The sequence below is a fragment of the Lolium rigidum genome, chromosome 7 (genome assembly GCF_022539505.1).
Source record: "Lolium rigidum isolate FL_2022 chromosome 7, APGP_CSIRO_Lrig_0.1, whole genome shotgun sequence".
NCBI lineage: Eukaryota > Viridiplantae > Streptophyta > Magnoliopsida > Poales > Poaceae > Lolium > Lolium rigidum.
Genome location: NC_061514.1, coordinates 28,375,896 through 28,398,031, shown reverse-complemented (window position 1 = coordinate 28,398,031; position 22,136 = coordinate 28,375,896). Strand labels below are relative to the sequence as shown.

Genomic DNA, 22,136 nt, shown 5'->3' with positions numbered 1-22,136 from the left:
CTCCACTCCACAAAACCACGTGTCCTCCTCTTCCCTCTCACCTTCTTCCTCCGCCCCTTCGCCCACCGAATCGCCCAACCAAACAATTTCCCCACTCCTATAAACAAAATCAAATCCCACGACCAAATCCCAATCTCACCACACTCTTCTCCCACCTCACCTCACCTCTCCGGCGAACGACCCGGATCGCGGCGGCGATGGCGAACATCGACATGAAGGCGGTGCTGGCGGACCTGGAGCGGGACGCGGCGTCCGGGGCGGACGCGCGCACGCCGCGGACCAAGCTCGTCTGCACGCTCGGCCCGGCCTCGCGCTCCGTCCCCATGCTCGAGAAGCTGCTCCGCGCCGGCATGAACGTCGCGCGCTTCAACTTCTCCCACGGCACGCACGAGTACCACCAGGAGACGCTCGACGCGCTCCGCCAGGCCATGCACAGCACCGGCATCCTCTGCGCCGTCATGCTCGACACCAAGGTCCGCGTGCCCCGCCTTCCCCCGCCCTTGGTTCCGTTTCGGTGTGCGTGCCCGGTTGTGGGTGGGTGAGCGAGTGAGTCCGATCGGGATGCCTGGCGGAGGTGGTTCGGTTCGGGAGACGAGGGTTTGGACCCCGGATCTTACCGATCTGTTGATTGGGCCTTTTGGGTAGCGACACGGATTCAAGCTTCGGCGATTTTGACTTTTCGACCACGAAATGGTAGTACAGGTGTGGTTTTGTTAGATTGCCCTGCGGTTCTGCCTCCGCCTTGCCGCAGAAGGCAGGATCTAGGATCGGGCGCACGCCTGCGCCTCCAACCTCCATGCTAGGTAGTTTTGGATCTTCTGCCATGGTCATCTTCTCATGGATTGCGAAGTAGTAGTACCCATGGTCTGCGGGTGCGATGTTCGGTGAAACGGAGTCCATACATCTTGTCAGTTGATGCTAGTCTTAGAATTAGGCCGCCAGTTACGATGCTGCTGAAATTTGTAGCCAATTCATTCTGCCGGTCTAATGATGCCGGTTTTAGAATTGGGCTGCGTGTTGCTCAGTTTTTTTTTCGGTCCTCACCTAGTTTTGTTGTGTGGTTAACTAACCAAAGTTTACTTGTATAAAGTTTAGTATAAGGATAATTTGGCTGCTTCTTAGGCTATAGTAGTATTGAATCGCCTTATCTCTCTAGATCTCGGTCTTGCAGCGCTGCGCACTTTTGCGCAAGTTTTCGTTCATATTAGATGATGTGAATAGCTCAAACATAGAAAATACTTAATTGGTACTAACTGCATATGAAGTAGTCGTTTATTATGGAGCAGCGTAGTGTGCCATCTCAGATGTAACTAGCTCTTCATCTTGTCGTGCTTATGTTCACATGATCAAATTTAAAGGTTTGGTTTGTCATTCCAATTATCCAATAAGGTACAATGAGACTGGTCCTGCGCCCAGTTGATTTTAAATGTACTGAGTATCTTCTCCATTGCATCAGGGACCTGAGATCCGTACTGGATTTCTGAAAGATGGCAAGCCGGTCAAGCTTACGAAGGGTCAAGAGATCACTGTTACCACTGATTACGAAATCAAGGGCGACTCGAACACGATCTCTATGAGCTACAAGAAGCTTCCTGTGGATGTTAAGCCTGGACATGTCATACTGTGTGCTGATGGTACCATCTCGTTGACTGTCCTGTCCTGTGACCCAGAGGCTGGAACCGTGAGATGTATGTGTGAGAACACTGCGATGCTTGGAGAGAGGAAGAATTGCAACTTGCCGGGAATTGTTGTGGACCTTCCCACGCTGACGGAGAAGGATAAGGAAGATATTCTGGGATGGGGCGTGCCAAATGATATCGACATGATTGCTCTGTCGTTTGTCCGCAAAGGGTCAGATTTGGTGACCGTCAGAAAGCTTCTTGGACAGCATGCAAAGCGCATCAAGTTAATGTCAAAGGTTTGTATGTTGTTACCATCAGTTATTTTATGGTTTATATTACTAGTGTTTTCCCTATCCATAGTTAGCAAAGACCTTTGATATTCTCTGCCATGATGAAATGTTTCTGCATGTTTAGTTAATTAACAGGCCAATCTATAGATGATTTTTCTTCATTTGTTCATTGGGCCGGCTTAGTGCTTTGCACTTAAGCTCTTTGTTGATACTTGATACACACTAGAATTCTGGAACCCATGAACTATATGACTCTTCACCTCTGCACTGTTTTTGCCCCTGTTTAGTCTATCCTATGCTGTACTAGGTAGAAACAGGATTGGTTCTCTTCTATATGCTTTCCTTGAAGAACATAGAGCGAGCTTTGCCTCTTTTCGCCTGCATCTCTCCTGCCAATGCTTACTTAACTTTTTGCCCGGTACTGTGAAATTGTTCAGATAATCTTGCGAATTTGCTATGAAATGCTTTAGACTGCTATGGTGACAAAATCTATTTTTTGCTGTATATACATATGTGCTTGCTTTCTTTTGAGTGTTAGTTATGGTCTTATTGATCTGGCTTCTATCTTGAATTTGTAGGTTGAGAACCAAGAGGGCATTGTAAACTTTGATGAAATTTTGAGGGAAACCGATGCCTTTATGGTTGCTCGAGGTGATCTTGGAATGGAGATTCCAGTTGAGAAGATATTCCTTGCACAGAAAATGATGATTTACAAGTGCAACCTCGCTGGCAAACCTGTTGTTACAGCTACTCAGATGCTTGAGTCAATGATCAAGTCCCCTAGGCCAACTCGTGCTGAGGCCACTGACGTTGCAAATGCCGTGCTTGATGGAACTGACTGTGTCATGCTCAGTGGTGAAAGTGCAGCTGGAGCGTACCCTGAGGTGGCTGTGAAGATCATGGCTCGTATCTGCGTCGAGGCAGAGTCTTCCCTGGACAACGACGCCGTCTTCAAAGAGATGATCAAGGCCGCGCCCCTTCCGATGAGCCCGTTGGAGTCTCTCGCATCCTCGGCTGTGCGAACTGCCAACAAGGCCAGGGCCACTCTGATCGTCGTCCTGACTCGCGGTGGCACCACGGCCAAGCTGGTCGCGAAGTACCGTCCCAGGGTCCCGATCCTCTCCGTGGTCGTCCCGGTGCTGACGACCGACTCGTTCGACTGGACCGTCAGCTCCGAGGGCCCGGCGAGAGACAGCCTGATCTACAGAGGCCTGATCCCACTCCTCGCCGAGGGCTCTGCCAAGGCCACCGACTCAGAGTCCACAGAGGAGATCCTTCAGGCTGCGTTGAAGTCTGCTGTGCAGAAGCAGTTGTGCAAGGCTGGCGACGCCGTCGTCGTCCTGCACCGTATCGGCGTAGCTTCTGTCATCAAGATCTGCACCGTGAAGTGATCATCAGGGACGGCGACTCAGTGCCACGGTACTTCCTTGCTGTGGAAAAACTTCGTTGCTTGTTAATCTTCTCCCTTGCAGTTTGTTGCATAGATCCGAGCTGGTAAATTAGGAGGGAGGACTCCGTTATATATAGAGCTCTTTTACTGTTGACGCCCTGTAGTATTTATTTGACAGGTGGTTCCGTTTCATGCCTGCGCAATTTTCTCCTAGTTTCTGCGTTGTTGTATTCTGAAGTACTCAGTGCTCGTTTGGTAGCTATGTCAGTATGTATCAGAATAAGATTGGAATCTTCGTCGCTATGCTTCGAGCAGAGCGTTGAGATATGCTTTGATTAGTGACTTCATATTTTTGAGAGGTGTGTTCTAGGATTACAAGTCCTACAAACCGCATGAATCGAACAGTTGGCTACACCATCTTGATGCTGAAGCTATGCCGTTGCCCAAACAAAAAGCGACCCTGCGCGCCTTCATCCAACATAACTAAATCCCTATGTAACTAAATCCCTAGCCAACATAACCAATGCAAGGACTATTCATCCGAGCAAATGTATGCCGATGCCGAGCGTTTTCCGGCAATTGACAAACCTGTCGTTTCATTTAGCGATTGTCGGGAATGAATTTTTTTTGCGTGAATTCCGGAAAGAAGAAAAAAGAGAGGGTTAACGAGATATACGGCAACAGTGGCAGATGGCTATGTAGGAACGTTTGTGATAAATGTATATGGTTAACTTACTTGTATACTACATGACGACATGATAAGATCTTAATAAATAATGTAGATAATAGCAGAAATGATATTACAATGTCTGATAACTAGGGACTAGCAGGAGTCTAATTATATTATACTACTACTAGTAATAATAGTCTAAGGTGATGAATCAATCGGATGAATCAGATCCCACATCCAAGAAGGCTGGGCTGATCCCCCATTGCCAGCAGCGTCTGGCCAATACGGGTAATCTCGTCCTGTGCTGTATCAATGATGTCCTGTATCTGTCGACGTGCATCGGCCATATCTCTCTTGTATTTGTACTGTGCTTCCAGCTTAAGAACGTCCGACTGTTCAGGGTACGCGTGCAGTACTGTTGTTCCAAGCCTGCCTTGGAGCTGTACCTTGTACGCCTCCAGATTGGCGGCTGACTGGAGTCTCCGCGGAGCTGTGTTAGTCGTGCTATGGAGGCATGGGTCGTAGCACCCCGCGGCACGGAAAATAGCATCATGGCTTGGCCTGTCGACGAGCAGCATTAGTTGGTGGGCGTCGCCATATTTCTTGGCATCGAGATGAGCTTTGAGCAAGCGCTCCTTGGCTATTCTGCGGTCTTCGCCGAGAGGAAGGGCGTGCTTCCGGTACTTGTTGGCGGGGAATAGCTCGCGAACCATGCCATCCAACCTTGTGTTCATGGTGCCACACTTTGCCACTTCGTCCCTGAGGGCATCGGAGGCACGGTTCTTCCAGAGCAACATGGCGGAGTTGGCCAGTTCCATCCTCGCGTACCCGTAATGGGCAGCAGCCGGATCCAACTCCTGGAGTCGTCCGCATGAATTGAGGTCAGAGTAAGGCATTATCACCACCACGAGCGTGCCGCCGTTCCGTTGGGCTTCACCCACCATGCAGGCATCCGCAAATCTCGGAAAATTGGCGAACTTGATGAAATCTTTTGCCGCAGCTTCGTTGTGTACAATGACGTGATCTTCGCTTCCATGGAGCTCGTGGAAGCCGCTTGGCCCATCAGCGTCGACATAGCTCCCTTTGAGCACAACATCCAGCTGCTCTCTGGCAACTTCCTTGGCACTCCCCAGCTGCAGACCTTGCCCCGTTAGACGCCAGTTGGGCACCGCGTTCGCCATTTGGTAATCCTTCTCTCTCAGCTGCGCTTTGCTGAGTGTTAGCTAGAAAGCTTGGGGGCCAACTGGTTGGATCGATTTGCATGTGAGGCTTGTTGTGTCGCGCGCCGCGTATATATAGGCTATAGACCCACCGACTTGGTTACAAAACTCCATCGGCTTAAACTTGGCAATTCGAATTCGAGCAGAACTCGGAAACGCGTCGATCGGCTCAAACTTGGTAAGCCAACTTAGGTAGCGACCCACAGGCGAGATATATTCGAAGAACTCGGAAACGCGTCGACCGGCTTAAGCTTCCTCCCCTGACGTCCCTCAATTCTCTGTCTGTCTTTCCTCACGGTCTGCTTCTCCGTCCACGTCCACCTCCCGCTCCCCGTGCTCCTCTGCCTCGACCTCCCAAACTCCCTATACAACCTAGTGCTCGCGCGTCTTGCCTCCCTGAGCCCGCCCGCATCAACCTGGGTCAGGCTCCCTGCCGCTGCGAGGCATGAGACGGTGTGGTCGGCGATTGGAGACTAAGTCGCGGCTGCCGATGTCGCCCGCCGGGAATTGCTGGACCAGGTCGCTGCTTCCTCTCCATCTCCGGGCTCACTCGGCGGCGTGCTCCACCTCTAGACGCGGTGGCCGCCATGGAACATGGTGTAGAGGTCGACGGAGGGAGGTGCCGAGCTGGGCTTTGCTGCCAACGGCGTACGCGGTTGCTCCCGGCGGCGGACGGGTTGCTGCCAGCGATGGACTGGTTTGCTACAAGGGGCGGCCGGCCTTTTGCTACCAAGAGCTGCCGGCGGCGGACTTGTTTGCTACAAAGGGGCGGCGGGTCTAAAGGCCTTTGCTACCAAGGGCGAACGGCATTGCGTTGTTTTGTGATCCAAATTCATTCTAAAGGCAGATTAACTTCTGACGAGCGAAATGAGACCTGTCGTTCGTAGATTTGGGCCGATTATCTGGTACGGATCGATGTCACCGTCTATATATATGTATCTCTTGTAAGCCGCCGAATAGGGTTGATTAGATTATAAAAGATCTCACGGCGTTTGTAAACACTACTCGATATAATGAAATTTTAATGGCTGACGTTCGTGGTTTTACCTCTCTTTGTTGAAGACTGGTTTGCTACGAAAGGGGCGGCATTTGCTACCACACGGCACGACGTCGTTGCTGCTAACAGAACCGGTAATAGGCAGCCGTAATCCACCATCGTGATTTACCCAGAAATCATTACACGCACAGCGAGCCGCGATCACGAGCTTCGTGTTGGTCGCCTCACGAGTCACGACTCACGAGTAGCATCGGTAAACTAGTAACTCGTGCACAGCTTGCTAGCTGTTGCCTCAAGTGTTAAACTGCACGGAAGTAGAGTTAACCCCGATGGATGAGCTGATCGATCTGTTCGAGATTAACAATGCGAGGGATGATTGAATCGATGATCTCATCATACGTGCCGCCGGGACTGTTTGGTGACCTTAGCCTTTCATCACACACCTCTACTGACCTCAACTTATGACATACTAGTACTTATAGAAAGTTTTATTTCCAAGGCGCACTAGGTAAGGTGCGCCACAGAAAGTCTTATTTCTGTGGCGCATCAGCGGTGGCGTGCCACATAATTTTTTTTTAATTTAAAAAAAGGTGGCCAGATCTAGATTTGGGCCTGCCAGAATTTCGCGGATTTTTTTAAATTTGTTGGAGGTCGCCGGAGGTGGGTGGAGGAGGAGGCCGGCCGGAGTGGGTGGGGAGGAGGAGGAGGAGGAGTGGGTGGGTGGGTGGAGGAGGGGGAGAAGGAGGAGTGGGTGGGTGGAGGAGGAGGCCGACCGGATTGGGTGGAGGAGGAGGAGAAGTGGAGGTCGCCGGAGGAGGAGAGGAGCTCGTCGGATGGAGAAGAAGTGGAGGAGAGGAGGAGGAGGAGGAGGAGGAGGAGTGGAGAGGAGGAGGAGAAGTGGAGGTCACCGGAGGAGGAGACGAGCTCGCCGGATGGAGGAGAAGTGGAGGAGAGAAGGAGGAGGAGGAGTGGAGAAGAGGAGGAGGAGATGAGGAGAAGGTGAGTAAGTGAAGTGGAGGAGAGGAGGAAGTCACTACAAAATTTAAATTTTCGAGCAACATTCTGTGGCGCATGGGCAGCTCCATGCGCCACAATTTTTTTTCAATTTTTTTATTTTTGCGGGAAAAATCTTTACTTCGCCGTATCTTTTTACTCTTTTCGAATTTGGCGATTCTAAAAATTGGCTAACTAGGTAAATCCCGGTGAAGGATTTTCCCCCGGTCATTTTGATATAACTATACGTTTTTTTCCGAGTTCGTATGCAACCACGAATCCCGTTTGATGATTTTGCAACGTAATTTTGCAAAAAAAATTCGAAATTCATGTTTGTTAATTCTCAGTGGTACTAGATGACATAATACATGAACATTGTATTTTGTATTTTACAGTGCTAAAGGCGGTGGCTCTGCGGTGGTGCTATTGTTTGGTGAGGATAAACGGGAGATGTTTGTAGCCACAACAGACATCATCTTGGTGAGGTTGGACACGTCACCTTGGAGTGTAGCGAGGGCGGCAACGGACTCGGCCTGGTGGCATGCGAGCACGGCCGTTGAGCTAGCTTGATGGTGGTCCAGGCGACGGCTGATGCTGCAGACCTCGCGTGGGAGCTTCGCGTGCACCTGTTCTTCGTCGACGTCCTCATCCGTCGTGACCGGCGTCGACTTGACGGAGTGGTCGCGCAACTGCGAGCGCGAGTGCGTGCTCGAAGGCATGGTCGAACATGGAGGGAGGGTGCGTGCCCCCAGATCCGATGGTTTGGGAACTCAGATTGGGTGGTGGCTGTGGTGGTAGGGAGGGAGGGGAAGGAAAAGAGTGGAATCGATTTCTGGCTCTGATACCACCTATTAGGACCTGGTGGATACCTGATTGCTGTTGACAGAGAAAAGAGGGAGATTAGAGCTCTCGGGTTCAGAACTAGATACTAAGAACTGGAACGTAAATTGGACAAAAAAATAATTAGGGTTTTGATTGCTTGATCCACCCAGCCTCCCCACGACCCCACTCGTCCTTTATATCGAAGGATCAAGCTCAAGCAAGTTTACATCAGTACCCTTGTTTCAAACTGAGATACAGGACTTAAAGTTCTTGTCCTAAACAGTAAGTAAGCTACTGGATAGTTTTTGGTCCGTTGGATCTCACCAACCCAGTGAGCCTGCATATTGACCATTGCCCTCGTTGCTGGTTCTTGAACAGGTAACTGAAAGTGTAGCCGGCCTGGCGATGCATCTTCAGCATTCTCCGTCCACCTCTAGCAGCAGCTCCGGCCGGCCGCCTCTTCCCCGACTCCCTCCTGCAGCAGCACCTCCGGTATCCTGCGCCCGGACCTGACCTGGGCAAAAACAAAACGAAGCATTCCTCCCCAACGGGCCGGCCCAAACCGAGAAGACGCTGGAATCGGCAGATTTTGGGAAGGAAGAGATCAGGGTCGCCAACTGACGCCGTGGCCTTCCAACACCACCGCCCCTTCATATCCCAGCGCCGGTACGCCGCGTTAGTCCCTGGTTCCATCCCTGCCCCGCCGGTGGCTTCTTCCCCGTCTGCGCCTGAACGATGTGAGTGTCGCGGCCTCTTTATCCCCTTGTTTTTCTTTTCTTTTGCTTTTTATTGATCTGTTAATTCTAGATATCACCGAAACATGCTTGTTCACTGGTTCCGTCACATGATGTTCGAATTCTCTTTTGTATGATTTCCTAAAACGGATATGTTCTTCCGTGTGTATCATCTATTATAGCTTTTAAATTTAATGTTCTCTCCGTGCCGCAAAAAAGATGTCTTAGATTTGTTTAAATTGAATGTGCCTAGATGCATCCGAATTTTTACAAAGTTGACACATCTTTTGCGAGACGGAGGGAGTAGTAAGTCAGGTTATCGTATCATTGTATCAACATACTATCAAATTTTGTTTTTACTAATAGAATATGTATATGTATTAATAATTACTAGTAACTGGGGAGACTCCTGATTGTAGCACCTGCCTCCGCCATTGAGTGCACATACGAATAAATGGACTGATGCAGTCTTTATATTTCCTACTAAAAGGCATGATAATTTCCTCCACGGGTACCTATCCTTCAAGAGAAAAACGCCAGTGTTTGATAAGGTTAAGTATGAGCAAATCATCAGATTTTCTACCGTCCTCTCTAACCATGAATCTACCTGATTTAGACTCTATTAAGCAGTAAAAATTACAACCCAGCATTTATTTCTCTCCAGTGGGTTTGTTACAAAAGTGAGCAAACATTTGACGAAGAAAACATCAAGTTGAAGACACTAACAAGCTAACTGTTTTTCCAACCAGCGACAGTAGCAGTAATACCACTTCCTAAAATAGGGAATTGTCTTTTATAAATGATGGACGATTTCATGGAAAATACTATTTGTGATCAGTTTGTATGACCATAAAACCGCGAGAGAAGCCCCCACGGTATTTTTATATTAACCATTGCAAAACACAAGTCTAAATTTGAGAGGATCAACCCATTACAACAGAAAAAAAAAGTACAAAGCTAAGCACAATCTAGCGAAGTTTCGAGGGCTTGCTTTTTGCTAGGCTCAAGTCTATATAAGAATATACTACTGTCCTTCTTAAAAAGGATTTTCCATCTCCTGAAACTAGGTGATCTTTGCTCAAATATGAAGCCATTCCTTTCCTTTTCTTCCTAGGCCATTTGCTTGGTATATCCATTCATCACTATTGTTCCTGGCCTGTGTATCTTGCCTTAGTTCATCTAGCAAGCCCCTCTCCTCATGAGCCTGCTTTGATAATGTAAACAAGAATAATGATGCCAGTTTCTGAGTACGCAGTGCCTTGTGTAAAGAGAGATCCTGATCCAAAGCAAAGCAAAGGAATAATTTCTCTCATGCTCTAAAGCCAACACTTCACCTCCTGACATAGTTTTAAATAGCCGGCTATAGCCCCGCTATAGCCCGGCTATAGCCTTTCGAGCAAGGTGCGGCTAAAGACATTCGCGTGCTAAAAGGTGGCTATAGCCCGCTATAGCCTGGCTATAGCCTTTTTCGGAGGTCACGGTATATCCTATAGCCCGCTATTTAAAACTATGCCTCCTGACCATTTATCTTTCCAAACAGCATAGATTTTCCATCCTGTCTTTCAGATGCCAGTAACAACAAGATGCACTATGCATATCAGAGAAGTCATTTCACAATAAAAGCAACTTTGTTTAGGAAGATACAGTAAAGAGATCTGCTACAGGACTGACTCTAGCTTTGCTTGACTAACTGAGCAGGCTCAGGTTGTATTCTTTACTCATAAGACTTAAGAGAAGCAAGATATATGCAGCTGAACATTAATCTATTCAAGGTTTAACATATTGACAGATACAAAATATGGACATCAAGTGCCATCATCAATGAGTAGAGAAAGAAACATCTAATCAACTTATGGAGTAAATATAACTGAAAAGAGAACTACGAAAAAGTATCTGCAGAAAGCTATAAACTCATCCATGTATAGATAAAACTGAATAAGATGTCACAAGCTAATACCGAAACTGTTGGAACATAGTAGATTCATTGAGGGGAATGTTACTTATAAGTTATCAGAAGAACATGTGGAGGACAACTGGGTGGATCGAAACTGAAGCACATGGAGATAAAAATAAAACTGCAGATAAGAATAAACCCAGACAATTTGGGTGAGTGCTGTAAACCTATATAACATAACTAAGGATCCTCTCCTGCAGTGCACTACCCTTATTTTCAAAGTTCTCTCAATTGATTTGTAGGATTTTCATGCGTAATTCTTCTGTAATAAAGTCATAAGCATATCACTTTTGTTGCGGATAACAGTTACTGTAATTTGATCTGCACAGCTGTTACTATAATTAAAACTATATCACTCACATGAAAGATAATTCTAGACATCAGAAAGAGATAAATATATATACACTCAATTGAAAGGACAGGCTTCTATTGTCACTTCCGTAATTATTATGCAAGCATGAAATCAATCCCACTCGTGAATTAATAGATGCATTGTTCTAAGCAGAAGGTACTTAGAGTTGCAAAACTAATGCTTGTTACTAGCCTAAAATATCACCTTACATCCCAGATGAGAGCTGGAAGCAAACCTCATACAGCAAACATGGAACCAATTAGGATTCTCTTTTCCTGTCAGATTATAGTTTGAGTTCAGTTTCCATGACACACCACGTCTCATGGACTGCTAGACAGATCTATTGCAGTCAAACATGGATATTTGACTAGAATGAGACATCAAAGAATTTGCAAATAACCTCTACTCTAAAATGACTGTCTAATTCAGTTTCTAAGCAATCACCTTCTTCCCTGTCTGAACCACAGCTCAAGGAGGTGGCTGTCCAGGAAGCACACGTACCTGGACAAGGGAGCCTTCTGCTCTGCTGCCATGTGAGGCCCAATGGGCAAGATGCTCTCGTCGCCATGCGCCTCTCATCTTGCGCTGGCGAGCCTCTGTCCCGAGCTGCCCCCACCTGCTTCCTTCCTCCTTGCACCGCCTTCATAAAGCTTGTGTGCGAAAAAACAGGTGCATTCGACATTAAGGTTTCAACTATAATCAGTGGGAAGAAGCAGTGGAGCAGCAGCAAGGGGATGAGCAGCGTGGTGGCAGGCAGCAGTGCGAGGTGCTGCAGAGTGGCCGTGCCCCTAATCGAGGGAGCATCAGTATGGGGGTTGTGTGTGGGGGATGAGTAGGAGGTTACCATCGTAGAAGGGTCACGATGTAGTACATCACCATTGTCGAAGTCTGCTGGAGGTTGCTGGCCCCACAGCCAGTGGGAGCTGTGGGAGGACTCGGATGAAGATGGGACGAAATTTCATAGCTGCCGTGAATCTCTTTATTGTCTACTAGAAGAGTCCAAAATCTGTGTGCTACATGTGGCCCAGTTAGAAATAATGAGACGAAACAAGTTAATTCCCAATCTTTGCAGGCAATGCATAGATCGTGGATAGCCCCATCTAGAGACGCCCCTTTCTTTGGCCCTTATTAGGTTTTATATGTAATTCTAAAAATTCATGAGTTCGTTTCAGGGTGGCTAACCAAAGAAGGAGACACCACTACAAAAGTTCGCTCAGAGCTGCAACTAGAAGGAAAAAATCAAGAAACAATTCACTCCATGATCTACCAGAGGTAATATAAGTTTTTATTATTGTTTGTAGTTTACTATCCAGTACTGTGCAAGCTGTTTCCGTCTGTTGCCACCCGTGATATGTTATTGTAGATAACAGTGACTATGGGCCTCTAGCATTTGGAGATAATTTGACAAAAAGAGAATGTATACACTGCCTGTATGAACCTGAAAGGATGACATTATGTCGGTGTACTTAGGTGGATAATGGTGATTTTGCAAACTTACATTGTTGATTTTATTTTTATAGGAAATTTTACAGATAATAATATCACAATTAACATTGAAAGATGCCGCACGGATGAGCATGCTGTCCAGGATGTGCAAAAGGTTATGGAACTGTCATTCTTACCTGAGCTTTGATGCTGCCATGGTAACAAACTCCTGTTCGAAAAGAGACAGGGAGAGCAGAAGCAGCCAGGAGAAAAAGTTTATTGATATCGTCAATACTGTGTTACGCTGTCATGATGGTACAAACTTAAAGCAGTTTAAAGTAGCATTTGAACTCCGTGAACAACACAGTTGTTCTCTTGACAACTGGATTGGATTTGCGGTTTCTTCACATGCAAGTGAGATTGTGCTTGATCTTGATCCAAAATCGCCACGCACAGCCCAAGATGCTTATGATTTCCCGTTTCATCTTTTTCAAAGTGAAAACAGTATCCAATCTGTCTGGGTCAAATGTGTTTCTTTAAAGCCACCTCATGACTTTTCTGGATTCAGAAAGCTCACGAAGTTCACAATCAGTTCAGTGCATATCCTGGAAGATATTGGGAACTTGCTCTCAAATTGTTGTGCTCTCAAGTGGCTGAACATCATTTGTTGCAACTTTGGAAAGTTAAAGCTGCATGGCACATTTTACCGCCTGCTACATTTTTGTGTTATATATTCTGAGGTGCAAGCAATCGAGTTACATGCCATAGAGCTGTTGACTTTTAAATACGTGGGGAATCCACTACCTATTGTGTTTTATGAATCTCCAAAGCTAAAAGTGGCGAATATTAAGTTGTCCCCATATTATGACTTTGGCTATGTCTGTAGTGGTCTCCCTACAACGTTGCCTTGTCTGGAGGAGTTATACATGGATGTGCGATTAAAAGCAGAGGTTTGTTGTCTGCCTACCAAATGTTTATAACAGTTGGTCTGTGCATTTCTGTTTTCAGGTTATTCTTACTACACTCACATGACAATACTTCAGGCACCAGAGTATGCGATAAGCCAAGTCAAGTTTAATTATTTAAGACATGTGAACTGCACGGTGTATATATCTGGGCATCCAAATAATACAGGAGGAATACTTGGGTTAGCTTCTATTTTGAAGGTTGCTCCCGTTCTTGAGAAATTGGATTTGCATGTGAGTACTTATTATACAGTATTTCCCTTGTACCTATTACATGTGTTATTTGGTTGTCTAGTTTATATTTTCCTTGAGCCATCTCTTACTATGACTAAACATTTATCATTCTTCATTCGTATTCGGTATTAAACTCTGTATTTTTGGGCTACACAGATGGATGCTGGTATGTATCCATATTACATTTTTGAACCGATTGGAGATCCTCCCTCGAGCCCTCACAATCATTTAAAGGTCGTGCGCGCAACAGGATTTATTGGTTTTGAGGGTCAAATCCGGCTTGCCCTCTATATTCTCCAGAATACAAGGTCGCTCCAATCGATGACGATCGACCCACTGAGTCTTCGTCATGCTAGATCAAGGGAAGACGTGAAGAATTCAATTTATGTCCAGATTGGTCGAGAGATTGTTCATAAGTTTCTCGACCTTGAGAAATACCGTGATGTGTTAACTATATTATGATTGTAACCATAAGCCAGGCTAGCTAGCTAGCTAGCTAGCTATAACGTTGAATTTGAGATTTTATGTTGAATATGTAACGAAAGTTAAATAAAATTTAAAATTTATGTTGAATTTGAGACTTACCTATAAGGTTCTTTGGAGCACGCGCGTGGCTGGACGCGATCTGTCCAGCTCCTGTCTGAGAGACAGCTGCTGGAGATGAAATGGAAGAAGAGGGCTTAAAAAAGGAGACGCTCTAACACATGAGGCTGCATGTTTTGCCGTAGATAAAGTAATGAACTAGCTAGGGAGCTGTTGTATTTATTTGGCTTCACGGTTGTTACTAGAGTCGACCGCGCGCGCGCGGTTCCGTGACATATTTTCCGCCGGAAGTGACGTTGATGCAAAGATACGAGTATTGGGACTTTTAGCAAGTTTTTAGGAAAATTGTGGCGCGTGCACATTGCGTGGCAGGAAAACCGAACAACAGCAGCGGATAGCAGTGGCGTGGCGGCAGGGAGACGAGGAGGACGATGTTGGACAATCATCAGATCTGCAGATGTTAGCATCAGTCTCCACTGCCTTTTTGAAGCAACAGCAAGCATATGCGTGCCCGCGATCGGTGCCGTTGCTCAGTCACTGGACTCACCGCCTCCTAACCAACCAACCACCCTCGCCGAGAAGGTGCACGACACGCGCGATCTCCTTTAGCGCCTTAAGAGCAAGTTTAAAGTTTAATAGTACAGCCAGCTGTTAGTTATAACATTGTGTCATATCATCTAGAGTTAGCTTATCGTCAATATACACAATAGTAAGTAAGCTATATAAATGTAGTACTTTTTTGGTCAATGGCCCACCTTCCATTCTCGTAAATGCCCCACCCACTCATCCGATTTTTTTCATGCCTCTCTTCTCCATATATGCAAAAGTGCCACGTAGGTGGGCTATAAGCCCACTATTGTACATGCTCTAACCAGGCGTACCCACGGAGGCACGGGCAATGCGTGGCCGCCACACACGCCCATGGGTCTCTTTGACAACCTCTTCTCCCGCCGGCGCGTCGACGACAGCATCAGCACGGGCAGCTCGGCGTCGTCGGCAGCCATGGACGAAGGCGCGGCGGCGGCATCGTCGTCGCAGTCCTACGTCATCCCTCCCCTCTCGCCCACTGCCGCCTCCGTCGGTGGATGACGCACGCGGTCCGTGTCCCATCTCTCTCTCAATCAAACTTCACCGACGATTACGGGGATTCTTGTAACTGACTGGTCGATTCGAGCATTTGGGTGGCAGGATCGCGGGCGTGTCGGCGGAGCAGCTCAGTGGAGCTCGATTTTGATCCGATCTCGTCAGGTCTGGCCGCCATGGTGGAGGTCAGAGCTTGGCGACGGCAAGATCTCAAGCTCCTGGGTCTCGGTCTTCCTTCGAAGCTTCTCCTAGAGAAGGAAATCGGCACCAGCTAGATGGTGTCGTTGCTCCGGTTGGCAAAGGAGGCCACTTCACACCGCGGAGCTTGCTGCTCCAGCGGCTCTTCTTCCTCCAGGCCAGTGAGCCAACGTGGAGGATCTTCATCCACCTCACCGCGGCGCTCATCGGCGATCTTGTCCCAAGTGGCTCCGTCCCCGGAGTCATGCTCGACGGCCGTGGCATCAAGGTCAAGCAGCGACGGTGGAGAAGGACTCAATCGCTTTTTTACTTTTCCTATTAAGGTTCTTTTTAGAAAAAGGGAGGGCTTGTATGTAATTTTATGTTGTTTGGGACCTCTCTCTGTAATCTGTACCCACCACATGGAATGAAACTTCTGGGTCCTCTAGGACCCATCCCCTGTTAAAAAAAAGATACATGTATTAAGATACTTCGTATAGTTATATGTTCTTAAATCTTCTACTATAAGGCAATTATATATATAAAAAAATGGATACAACATATAATAGTTATAAGTGCCACACATTAAGCTAGGTAGATTTGTGACTTTGTCCTACTTTTAACTTCACTTATATTTAGAGAATTTAGTCTAGTTAAATACAACAGAGCAAAATTGAGGAAAAAAATTGTAAATTGTTTCTTATTAGCACATGTGAATTTAAGATTCCAAACGTTGAAATTATAGAAAAAATGAGTACTGATATTTTTTATTCAGTAAAAACATATTATTACTTTTGCTAGGTAATATGAGAAAATTTACTAGCTAAACTCGCATATTATTATTAAATAAGTAATCACATATATTAGTTATACTAGGGGTTATAAAAAGGTAAAAAACTTTTACTACAAAAACAAACATGTTAAACGAAGATGAAATCGAATATGTATGTACCATGTCTAGTATATATAGACTGCCCATGGGATGCTAAAAAACATAAGTCTATATCCACATGATCAAAATGACATTATTTTTTATGAATACATGTTGAGCTAAATCAAAGTAAATTCCAAATTTGCAGCAATGAACTTAATATTTGATCATGTGCATCATCACATTTTTATCTCGAATCTACGTGGTGTTTGTAGTTATCCATGACAATTGTGGTGTTGGTCTAGCCACCACACGACGGGGTAGGCGTTAGACCACATTGGTCATGTTGTCGTTTAAATCTACTGTTTGACGTCCGTAATGTTTCCAACTTTACCATTCTGTAGTTTGGTTCTGAGATTTAATGAGTTGAATTTTAGTTCGATATGAGATGATTCGTTGTTGATGAACTTGATGCACTACAATGTCATGTTAATGTGTCTTGATGGACTCCTAGTGCCATGTAGCTATTTCACAGGGAATATTTTATATGTCTTTTTCTACGAACGTCGTTGAAATAGTAGGATGTAATGTTGGTTGATATACTTTCTAGTTTCTAGTCTTGTTATTGCTACGAAATTGAAGCAAACTCAATATGAACTAAGAGAATCCAGCAGCGAGCTTCAACCGGCATCCCAAAGAGCACCTTACCACACATCTCAAACACTGTATGACACACTCCAATAGCCCATTCGGCGTCTCCAGGCTGCCCCAACCCACATTTGCCTTGGTTGGCGCGTTGGACACTAGCCGTTAGAGACGTTTGCAGGTGGTAGGCCACGCCTATCATAGATCGAGGCTGTCAACTTTTATTAATTGTGGTGACGGTTCCCTAGTCGAAGGCAGATGAGACGTCTCGTTGCCGCTAGGCCTTCCCACGTGGCGTCGTCCACTCCTTCCCGCTCTCTCTCCCTCGCTCCATGCCTTGAGCCGGCGGACCCGGACCAGACGCCGCTGCTCGCCTCATGCCCTACGACGAGCAGTCTAGTCTAGTCTCGGTTTTAGTTTAAGTTAAATCTTAATCAAAGTTTGTAACATATAAAAAAATTAAATAAAATTTTAAATTTATGTTGGATTTGAGATTTCGTTTGGAGGAAGCGGTTTGGCAGAGACGTCGCCTTTACTCGGTCCGTTTGAGATAAAATGGAGCAAGTGAGCCGGAGTGAATTGGCTTAGAAAAAGAAAAAGGAGATTCTCTTTTTTTTTTTTTTTTGAGGCCCCTCGATCTGTGTTACAAGCTGCAGTATTCGGCTGACATGGCTAACTCAGCGCATACTCACACCATGACACGCACACGACTAGTGAGCTGAGTTAGACTCTAAAACTATACTACACAAGACACATAATTTGGGTGTCGCATAGAGTAGTAGTTGTAGCACATATGTATGGAGGGATTTTATTAGGGACCCAGAGCCCCCGGTGAGACACCCGCAAATTCGCTCCCCCTGGGAGTCGAACACGGGCGGGCTGGCTGGCCACTGCCGAGCACAGCCACTGCGCTGTCATGCGCGTCTCAGAAAAAGAAGATTCTCCGACACATGATTTTATCGTGAAAAAGAAGGCTGCCTCGTAGTTTGAAGTGATTTTACCTGTAGATGAAGTGATGTGTTATTTTTATTTTTTGCGAAACGAAGTGAAGTGATGAATTACGGAGTTGTATTTATTCGGCTTCACAGTGAGACTCCACCGCGCGCGGTTCAAAGATACGAAATGCAGAAGTGGTGTTAATTCAAAGATACGAAATGCAGGAAAACAGTGACGCGTGCGCATTGCGTTGCGTGGCAGCAAAACCGAACAACAGCAGCGGATAGCAGTGGCGTGGCGGCAGGGAGACGAGGAGGACGATGTTGGACAATCATCAGATCTGCAGATGTTAGCATCGATCTCCTCTGCTTTTTTTTGAAGCAACCGCAAGCATGCGTGGCCGCGATCGGTGCGCGCGGTGGCTTAGTCACTGGACACCCGACTCCCGCGGCCTCGCCGCGCGCGCGCCTCCTAACCAACCAACCACCCTCGCCGAGAAGGGCAACCCGTCCAGACCACGGCACGACACGCGCGATCTTCTTTGCCACCTTGGTAGGGAAGGACACGTACCGTGGGACGGAGATAACGGCAATGCGGCCGGCCGCCACGCACGGCGATGGGTCTCTTTGACGGCCTCTTCTCCGGCCGGCGCGGCGGCGGCAGCAGGACGGACGGCGCGGCACCGTCGGCGGCCATGGACGTAAGCGCGGCACCGGCGGCGGCGGCCATGGACGACGTAGCGGCGGCATCGTCTTCGTCGCAGCACTACGGCATCCCTCACCTCTCGCCCACCGCCGCCTCCGTCGTCGACCGATGCGCGCGGTCCGTATCCCGGATTCTTTCTTTCCCCTGGATTCTTGGGACTGACGGGTCGAACGTTTGTGCCGTAGGATCGCGGGCGTGCCGGTGGAGCAGCTGGTGCGGCGGTGCGAGCCGGAGCAGGCAGACCAGCCGACCCCGCCTACGCCGCCGGTCGTGCACGCGAGGAGCCTGGTGGAGTACTGCTCCTACGTGGCCCTGCGCGCCGAGACCAGGCGCCGCCACGACCACCTCGGCGACAAGGAGTTCCACTCCCTCACCTACGACATGATGCTCGCCTGGGAGGCGCCCGATCAGGAGACGGAAGCAGAGTTACAGGTCCGGCCGTGACACTGACGGACATGCTGATCGATGGCACCACGCAATTCAGGCTCAGTCACTCACCAAAATCGACGCTTCTGTCATTGCAGAAAGCGGCATTCAGCGGGGACGGCACGGACGACGACGACGGTGGATCCATATTCTACTCTAGCCCCACGCAGATGGCAATTCAGGTCATTTCATCGCCTCTCGAGTCTCGACCACGATTCTTCTCGACCTTTGGCAAAGGAACTGTGAGCTGTGACTGATTCGTGGATGGATAATGGAACGAATGTGTAGGTTGACGGGAGGAGGACGGTCGGGCCGGAGGCGTTCGCCAAGATCGCCCCGGCGTGCCCCGCCATGGCGCACCCGATCACCGTCCGCAACCTCTTCGACGCGCTCACCAACTCCACCGGCGGCCGGCTCCACTTCCTCATCTACCACAAGTACCTCAATAGCCTAGACAAGTATGCCATCATGTTATCTGAACAACATTCAGTTTCATTTCTGAACAAAATTCTGTCACTTCCACCACGTACAACATTTTTGTGCGTGATCACCTCAATGTGACAACTCCTTCGTTCCCGCCAGGGTGCTGAGCTCCGCGAGACTCGTGTCAGGCGGGCACAAGGCGCCCGATCTCGACCTCTTGGACGGTGAGGTGGTCCTCGACATCTTCGGCGCCGCCACCACGCAGCCGGTTCTCCAGCACATCGGGACGTCCACCTGGCCTGGTTAAGCATCTTTCCTATGGTAAATTTGTGCTTCGGCGCTGCTGATCCGTGCTTCTTCATGTGGTTCTTAAGGGTGATCCGTGCACAACCTCGCAGGGAGGCTCACGCTGACGAACCACGCCCTCTACTTCGAGGCCATCGGCGTCGATTTCTCCTATGGGGACGCCGTCGTGTACGATCTGGCCAAGGACCTCAAGCAGTGCGTGAAGCGCGAGTCCACCGGCCCGTGGGGCGCTCACCTCTTCGATAAGGCTGTTATGTACAAATCTAGCTCCATGTGAGTGAGTCCCTGATGATCTTACAATGACTGCATTTCTCAGTTCATTCAAGAAGATGTGCTTGCTAACACACTTACTTTCGCTGCTGATCGACAGAAGCGAGCCGGTGTTCTTTGAGTTCCCCCAATTCAAAGGCCACAGCCGCCGGGACTACTGGTTCGCGGTCATCAAGGAGGTGCTGCACGCGCACAAGTTCATCAGGAGGTACAAGCTCGCCAACTTCCAGAAGGCGGAAGCGCTCTCCGTCGCGACCTTGGGGATCCTCCGGTACCGCACCGTGAAAGAGGGGTTCCACATACTGCCGGCGTATTTCAAGACCACCCTGGCCTTCAACCTGGCAGAGAAGCTGCCCAAGGGGGACAAGATACTGGAGGCGCTGTACGGCCAGCTGAAGCAGCATTGCTCAAGGTTCAGAGGGAGTGATGACTTGGCAGCACAGAGCAGTTCCGATGATCTGACGCTCGTTGATCCGTTCCCGCTGTCGGCGCATACACTGGTGAGGATGGGCTTGCTGACTCTGAAGGAGGAGGACAATCCTGAGGAAAGGGATTTTGCTGCCGGAGATGTACAGATTGGAGGAACTAGCTCGGTCCAAATGGCACTGGAGCGATCTGTTGGGTATTCTGGTAGAGTGGAGGCAGCACGCGCTACGCTCGATCAGGTCAAGGTGGAGGACATAGACACGAATGTTGCTGTCCTGAAGGTAATGATAAAAACAATTCATTTGCAACTATTTCATAATCATGCAAATACTTGAAATCGATACTGAACGTCTGGAAAATAGTCTGTGTAGACAAGAAGGAACACTGAAATTCCATTTGTAACCCGGCATTCTTTCAGTTTGAGTCATAGAGAGTGGTCATAACACAGGCTTCATGTAAGATCAGTAATGATTGTTGATTCCCTCTTGACATGCAGGAACTGTTGTTTCCTTTGATTGAAATAGGCAAAAGGCTTCTCTTTTTGGCCGAGTGGGAAGATCCACTTAAGTCATACGTCTTCTTGCTCTGCTTCCTCTACATAGCTTACAAGTAATATTCATTGTCTATGACCACAAATAATGTTCAATCTGAACATTTTTGTAATATTCCTTTAAGATAGCTGTCGTGATACTTCTATTTATATGCAATATGTAGAGGCTTTATATGGTACATTCTCCCTGGATTTTTGCTCGGCTCGACGGTGTTCATGCTATGGAACAAGTACCACGGGGACATGCAGCTGATCGAAGCATTTGAAGTCACAACTCCACCTCGACGACGAACCGTCGAACAACTCCTTGCTCTGCAGGAAGCCATCTCTCAGCTCGAGGCACACGTGCAAGCTGGGAATATATTTCTCCTCAAGCTCCGGTCCCTCATGCTAGCGGCATTCCCTCAGGTTACCTGTTCACACCCAAGTACAAACTACATTCAATCCATCATGTGTTGCATTTTTGGTGAGCTCTCTGAATCTGACAAGAGCCAAATGGTTCCAGAGCACCAACAAAGTTGCCGTGGCGATGCTCGCCACGGCTGCAGCATTTGCGTTTCTGCCGTTTAGAAGCATACTCGTGCTCATTCTGCTGGAGACTTACACGAGGCATATGCCTATGAGAAAGAAGAGCAGTGAGAAGCTGGTGAGGAGGTTGAGAGAGTGGTGGCTCCGGATCCCAGCTGCTCCTGTACAACTCTTGAGGCCTCACGACAGCAGAAGATGGAGATCGAGGTTGAGATCGAGATAAATAAAATGCTAAAAGTTTACATTGTCTTGTACATCACTTTTTTGTAGTGTTAGAATTGTTGATATTGTACCTGCAACATGAGTTAAAGAAAAATGTGAGACAGACTTGGGTCTACTATTAACCATTGGTGGGGTAAGGGAGTTTGGTTACATCATACAAATGTTGGTCTGTAAAACATATGTTCACATCTTAACTTAGTTTTGCTGACCCTGGGACTTCAGCTATGCTGCATGATGTTTCAACTTCAGTATGACATTCGTGTTATACCGTTGATGAAGATTTCGTGCACATGGGCTTCAGTGCTCCCGCCATATGTAGCTCTGTGATTGGTTAATTTTCGTGTTGATATCTGTGCC

At 47.7% G+C, this 22,136-nt stretch overlaps 3 protein-coding genes across 4 annotated transcripts; all 3 read left to right on the top strand.

Annotated features, from left to right (window-relative positions):
- Positions 1 to 182: 182 nt before the first annotated feature.
- Positions 183 to 3,655, top strand: LOC124675153 (pyruvate kinase, cytosolic isozyme-like). 2 transcript variants are annotated; one of them, XM_047211223.1, is made up of 4 exons: positions 183 to 473; positions 1,457 to 1,918; positions 2,491 to 3,331; positions 3,385 to 3,655. In XM_047211223.1, exons 1-3 carry the CDS (start codon positions 198 to 200, stop codon positions 3,301 to 3,303), a joined length of 1,551 nt encoding a protein of 516 aa, XP_047067179.1. In that variant the 5' UTR covers positions 183 to 197; the 3' UTR covers positions 3,304 to 3,331; positions 3,385 to 3,655. The 2 variants fall into 2 exon arrangements, with proteins under 2 accessions (XP_047067179.1, XP_047067178.1); XM_047211222.1 differs by having other exon boundaries at positions 2,491 to 3,655.
- A 5,027-nt stretch (positions 3,656 to 8,682) lies between these two features.
- LOC124678894 lies at positions 8,683 to 14,157 on the top strand. Its single transcript, XM_047214747.1, has 5 exons — positions 8,683 to 8,741; positions 12,217 to 12,316; positions 13,356 to 13,419; positions 13,513 to 13,668; positions 13,825 to 14,157. The coding sequence occupies exons 2-5, from the start codon at positions 12,303 to 12,305 to the stop codon at positions 14,128 to 14,130; spliced, it is 540 nt and encodes a 179-aa protein (XP_047070703.1). The 5' UTR covers positions 8,683 to 8,741; positions 12,217 to 12,302; the 3' UTR covers positions 14,131 to 14,157.
- A 4,382-nt stretch (positions 14,158 to 18,539) lies between these two features.
- On the top strand, positions 18,540 to 21,780 carry LOC124670360. Its single transcript, XM_047206870.1, has 10 exons — positions 18,540 to 18,745; positions 18,814 to 19,060; positions 19,153 to 19,236; positions 19,343 to 19,512; positions 19,637 to 19,779; positions 19,876 to 20,056; positions 20,154 to 20,760; positions 20,976 to 21,088; positions 21,194 to 21,437; positions 21,535 to 21,780. Exons 1-10 carry the CDS (start codon positions 18,540 to 18,542, stop codon positions 21,778 to 21,780), a joined length of 2,241 nt encoding a protein of 746 aa, XP_047062826.1.
- The last annotated feature ends 356 nt before the right edge of the window (positions 21,781 to 22,136 follow it).

What these genes read in the sequence shown, in the direction of transcription:
- LOC124675153 (XM_047211223.1), top strand. Translation starts at nt 198, where the DNA reads ATGGCGAACATCGACATGAAGGCGGTGCTGGCGGACCTGGAGCGGGAC. An exon ending in CCGTCATGCTCGACACCAAG is followed by an intron (nt 474 to 1,456) that starts GTCCGCGTGCCC and finishes CCATTGCATCAG; the next exon opens with GGACCTGAGATCCGTACTGG. An exon ending in GCATCAAGTTAATGTCAAAG is followed by an intron (nt 1,919 to 2,490) that starts GTTTGTATGTTG and finishes TTGAATTTGTAG; the next exon opens with GTTGAGAACCAAGAGGGCAT.
- LOC124678894 (XM_047214747.1), top strand. An exon ending in ATGTGCGATTAAAAGCAGAG is followed by an intron (nt 13,420 to 13,512) that starts GTTTGTTGTCTG and finishes ACAATACTTCAG; the next exon opens with GCACCAGAGTATGCGATAAG. An exon ending in TTGAGAAATTGGATTTGCAT is followed by an intron (nt 13,669 to 13,824) that starts GTGAGTACTTAT and finishes TGGGCTACACAG; the next exon opens with ATGGATGCTGGTATGTATCC.
- LOC124670360 (XM_047206870.1), top strand. Translation starts at nt 18,540, where the DNA reads ATGGGTCTCTTTGACGGCCTCTTCTCCGGCCGGCGCGGCGGCGGCAGC. An exon ending in AGACGGAAGCAGAGTTACAG is followed by an intron (nt 19,061 to 19,152) that starts GTCCGGCCGTGA and finishes CTGTCATTGCAG; the next exon opens with AAAGCGGCATTCAGCGGGGA. An exon ending in CGGGACGTCCACCTGGCCTG is followed by an intron (nt 19,780 to 19,875) that starts GTTAAGCATCTT and finishes ACAACCTCGCAG; the next exon opens with GGAGGCTCACGCTGACGAAC.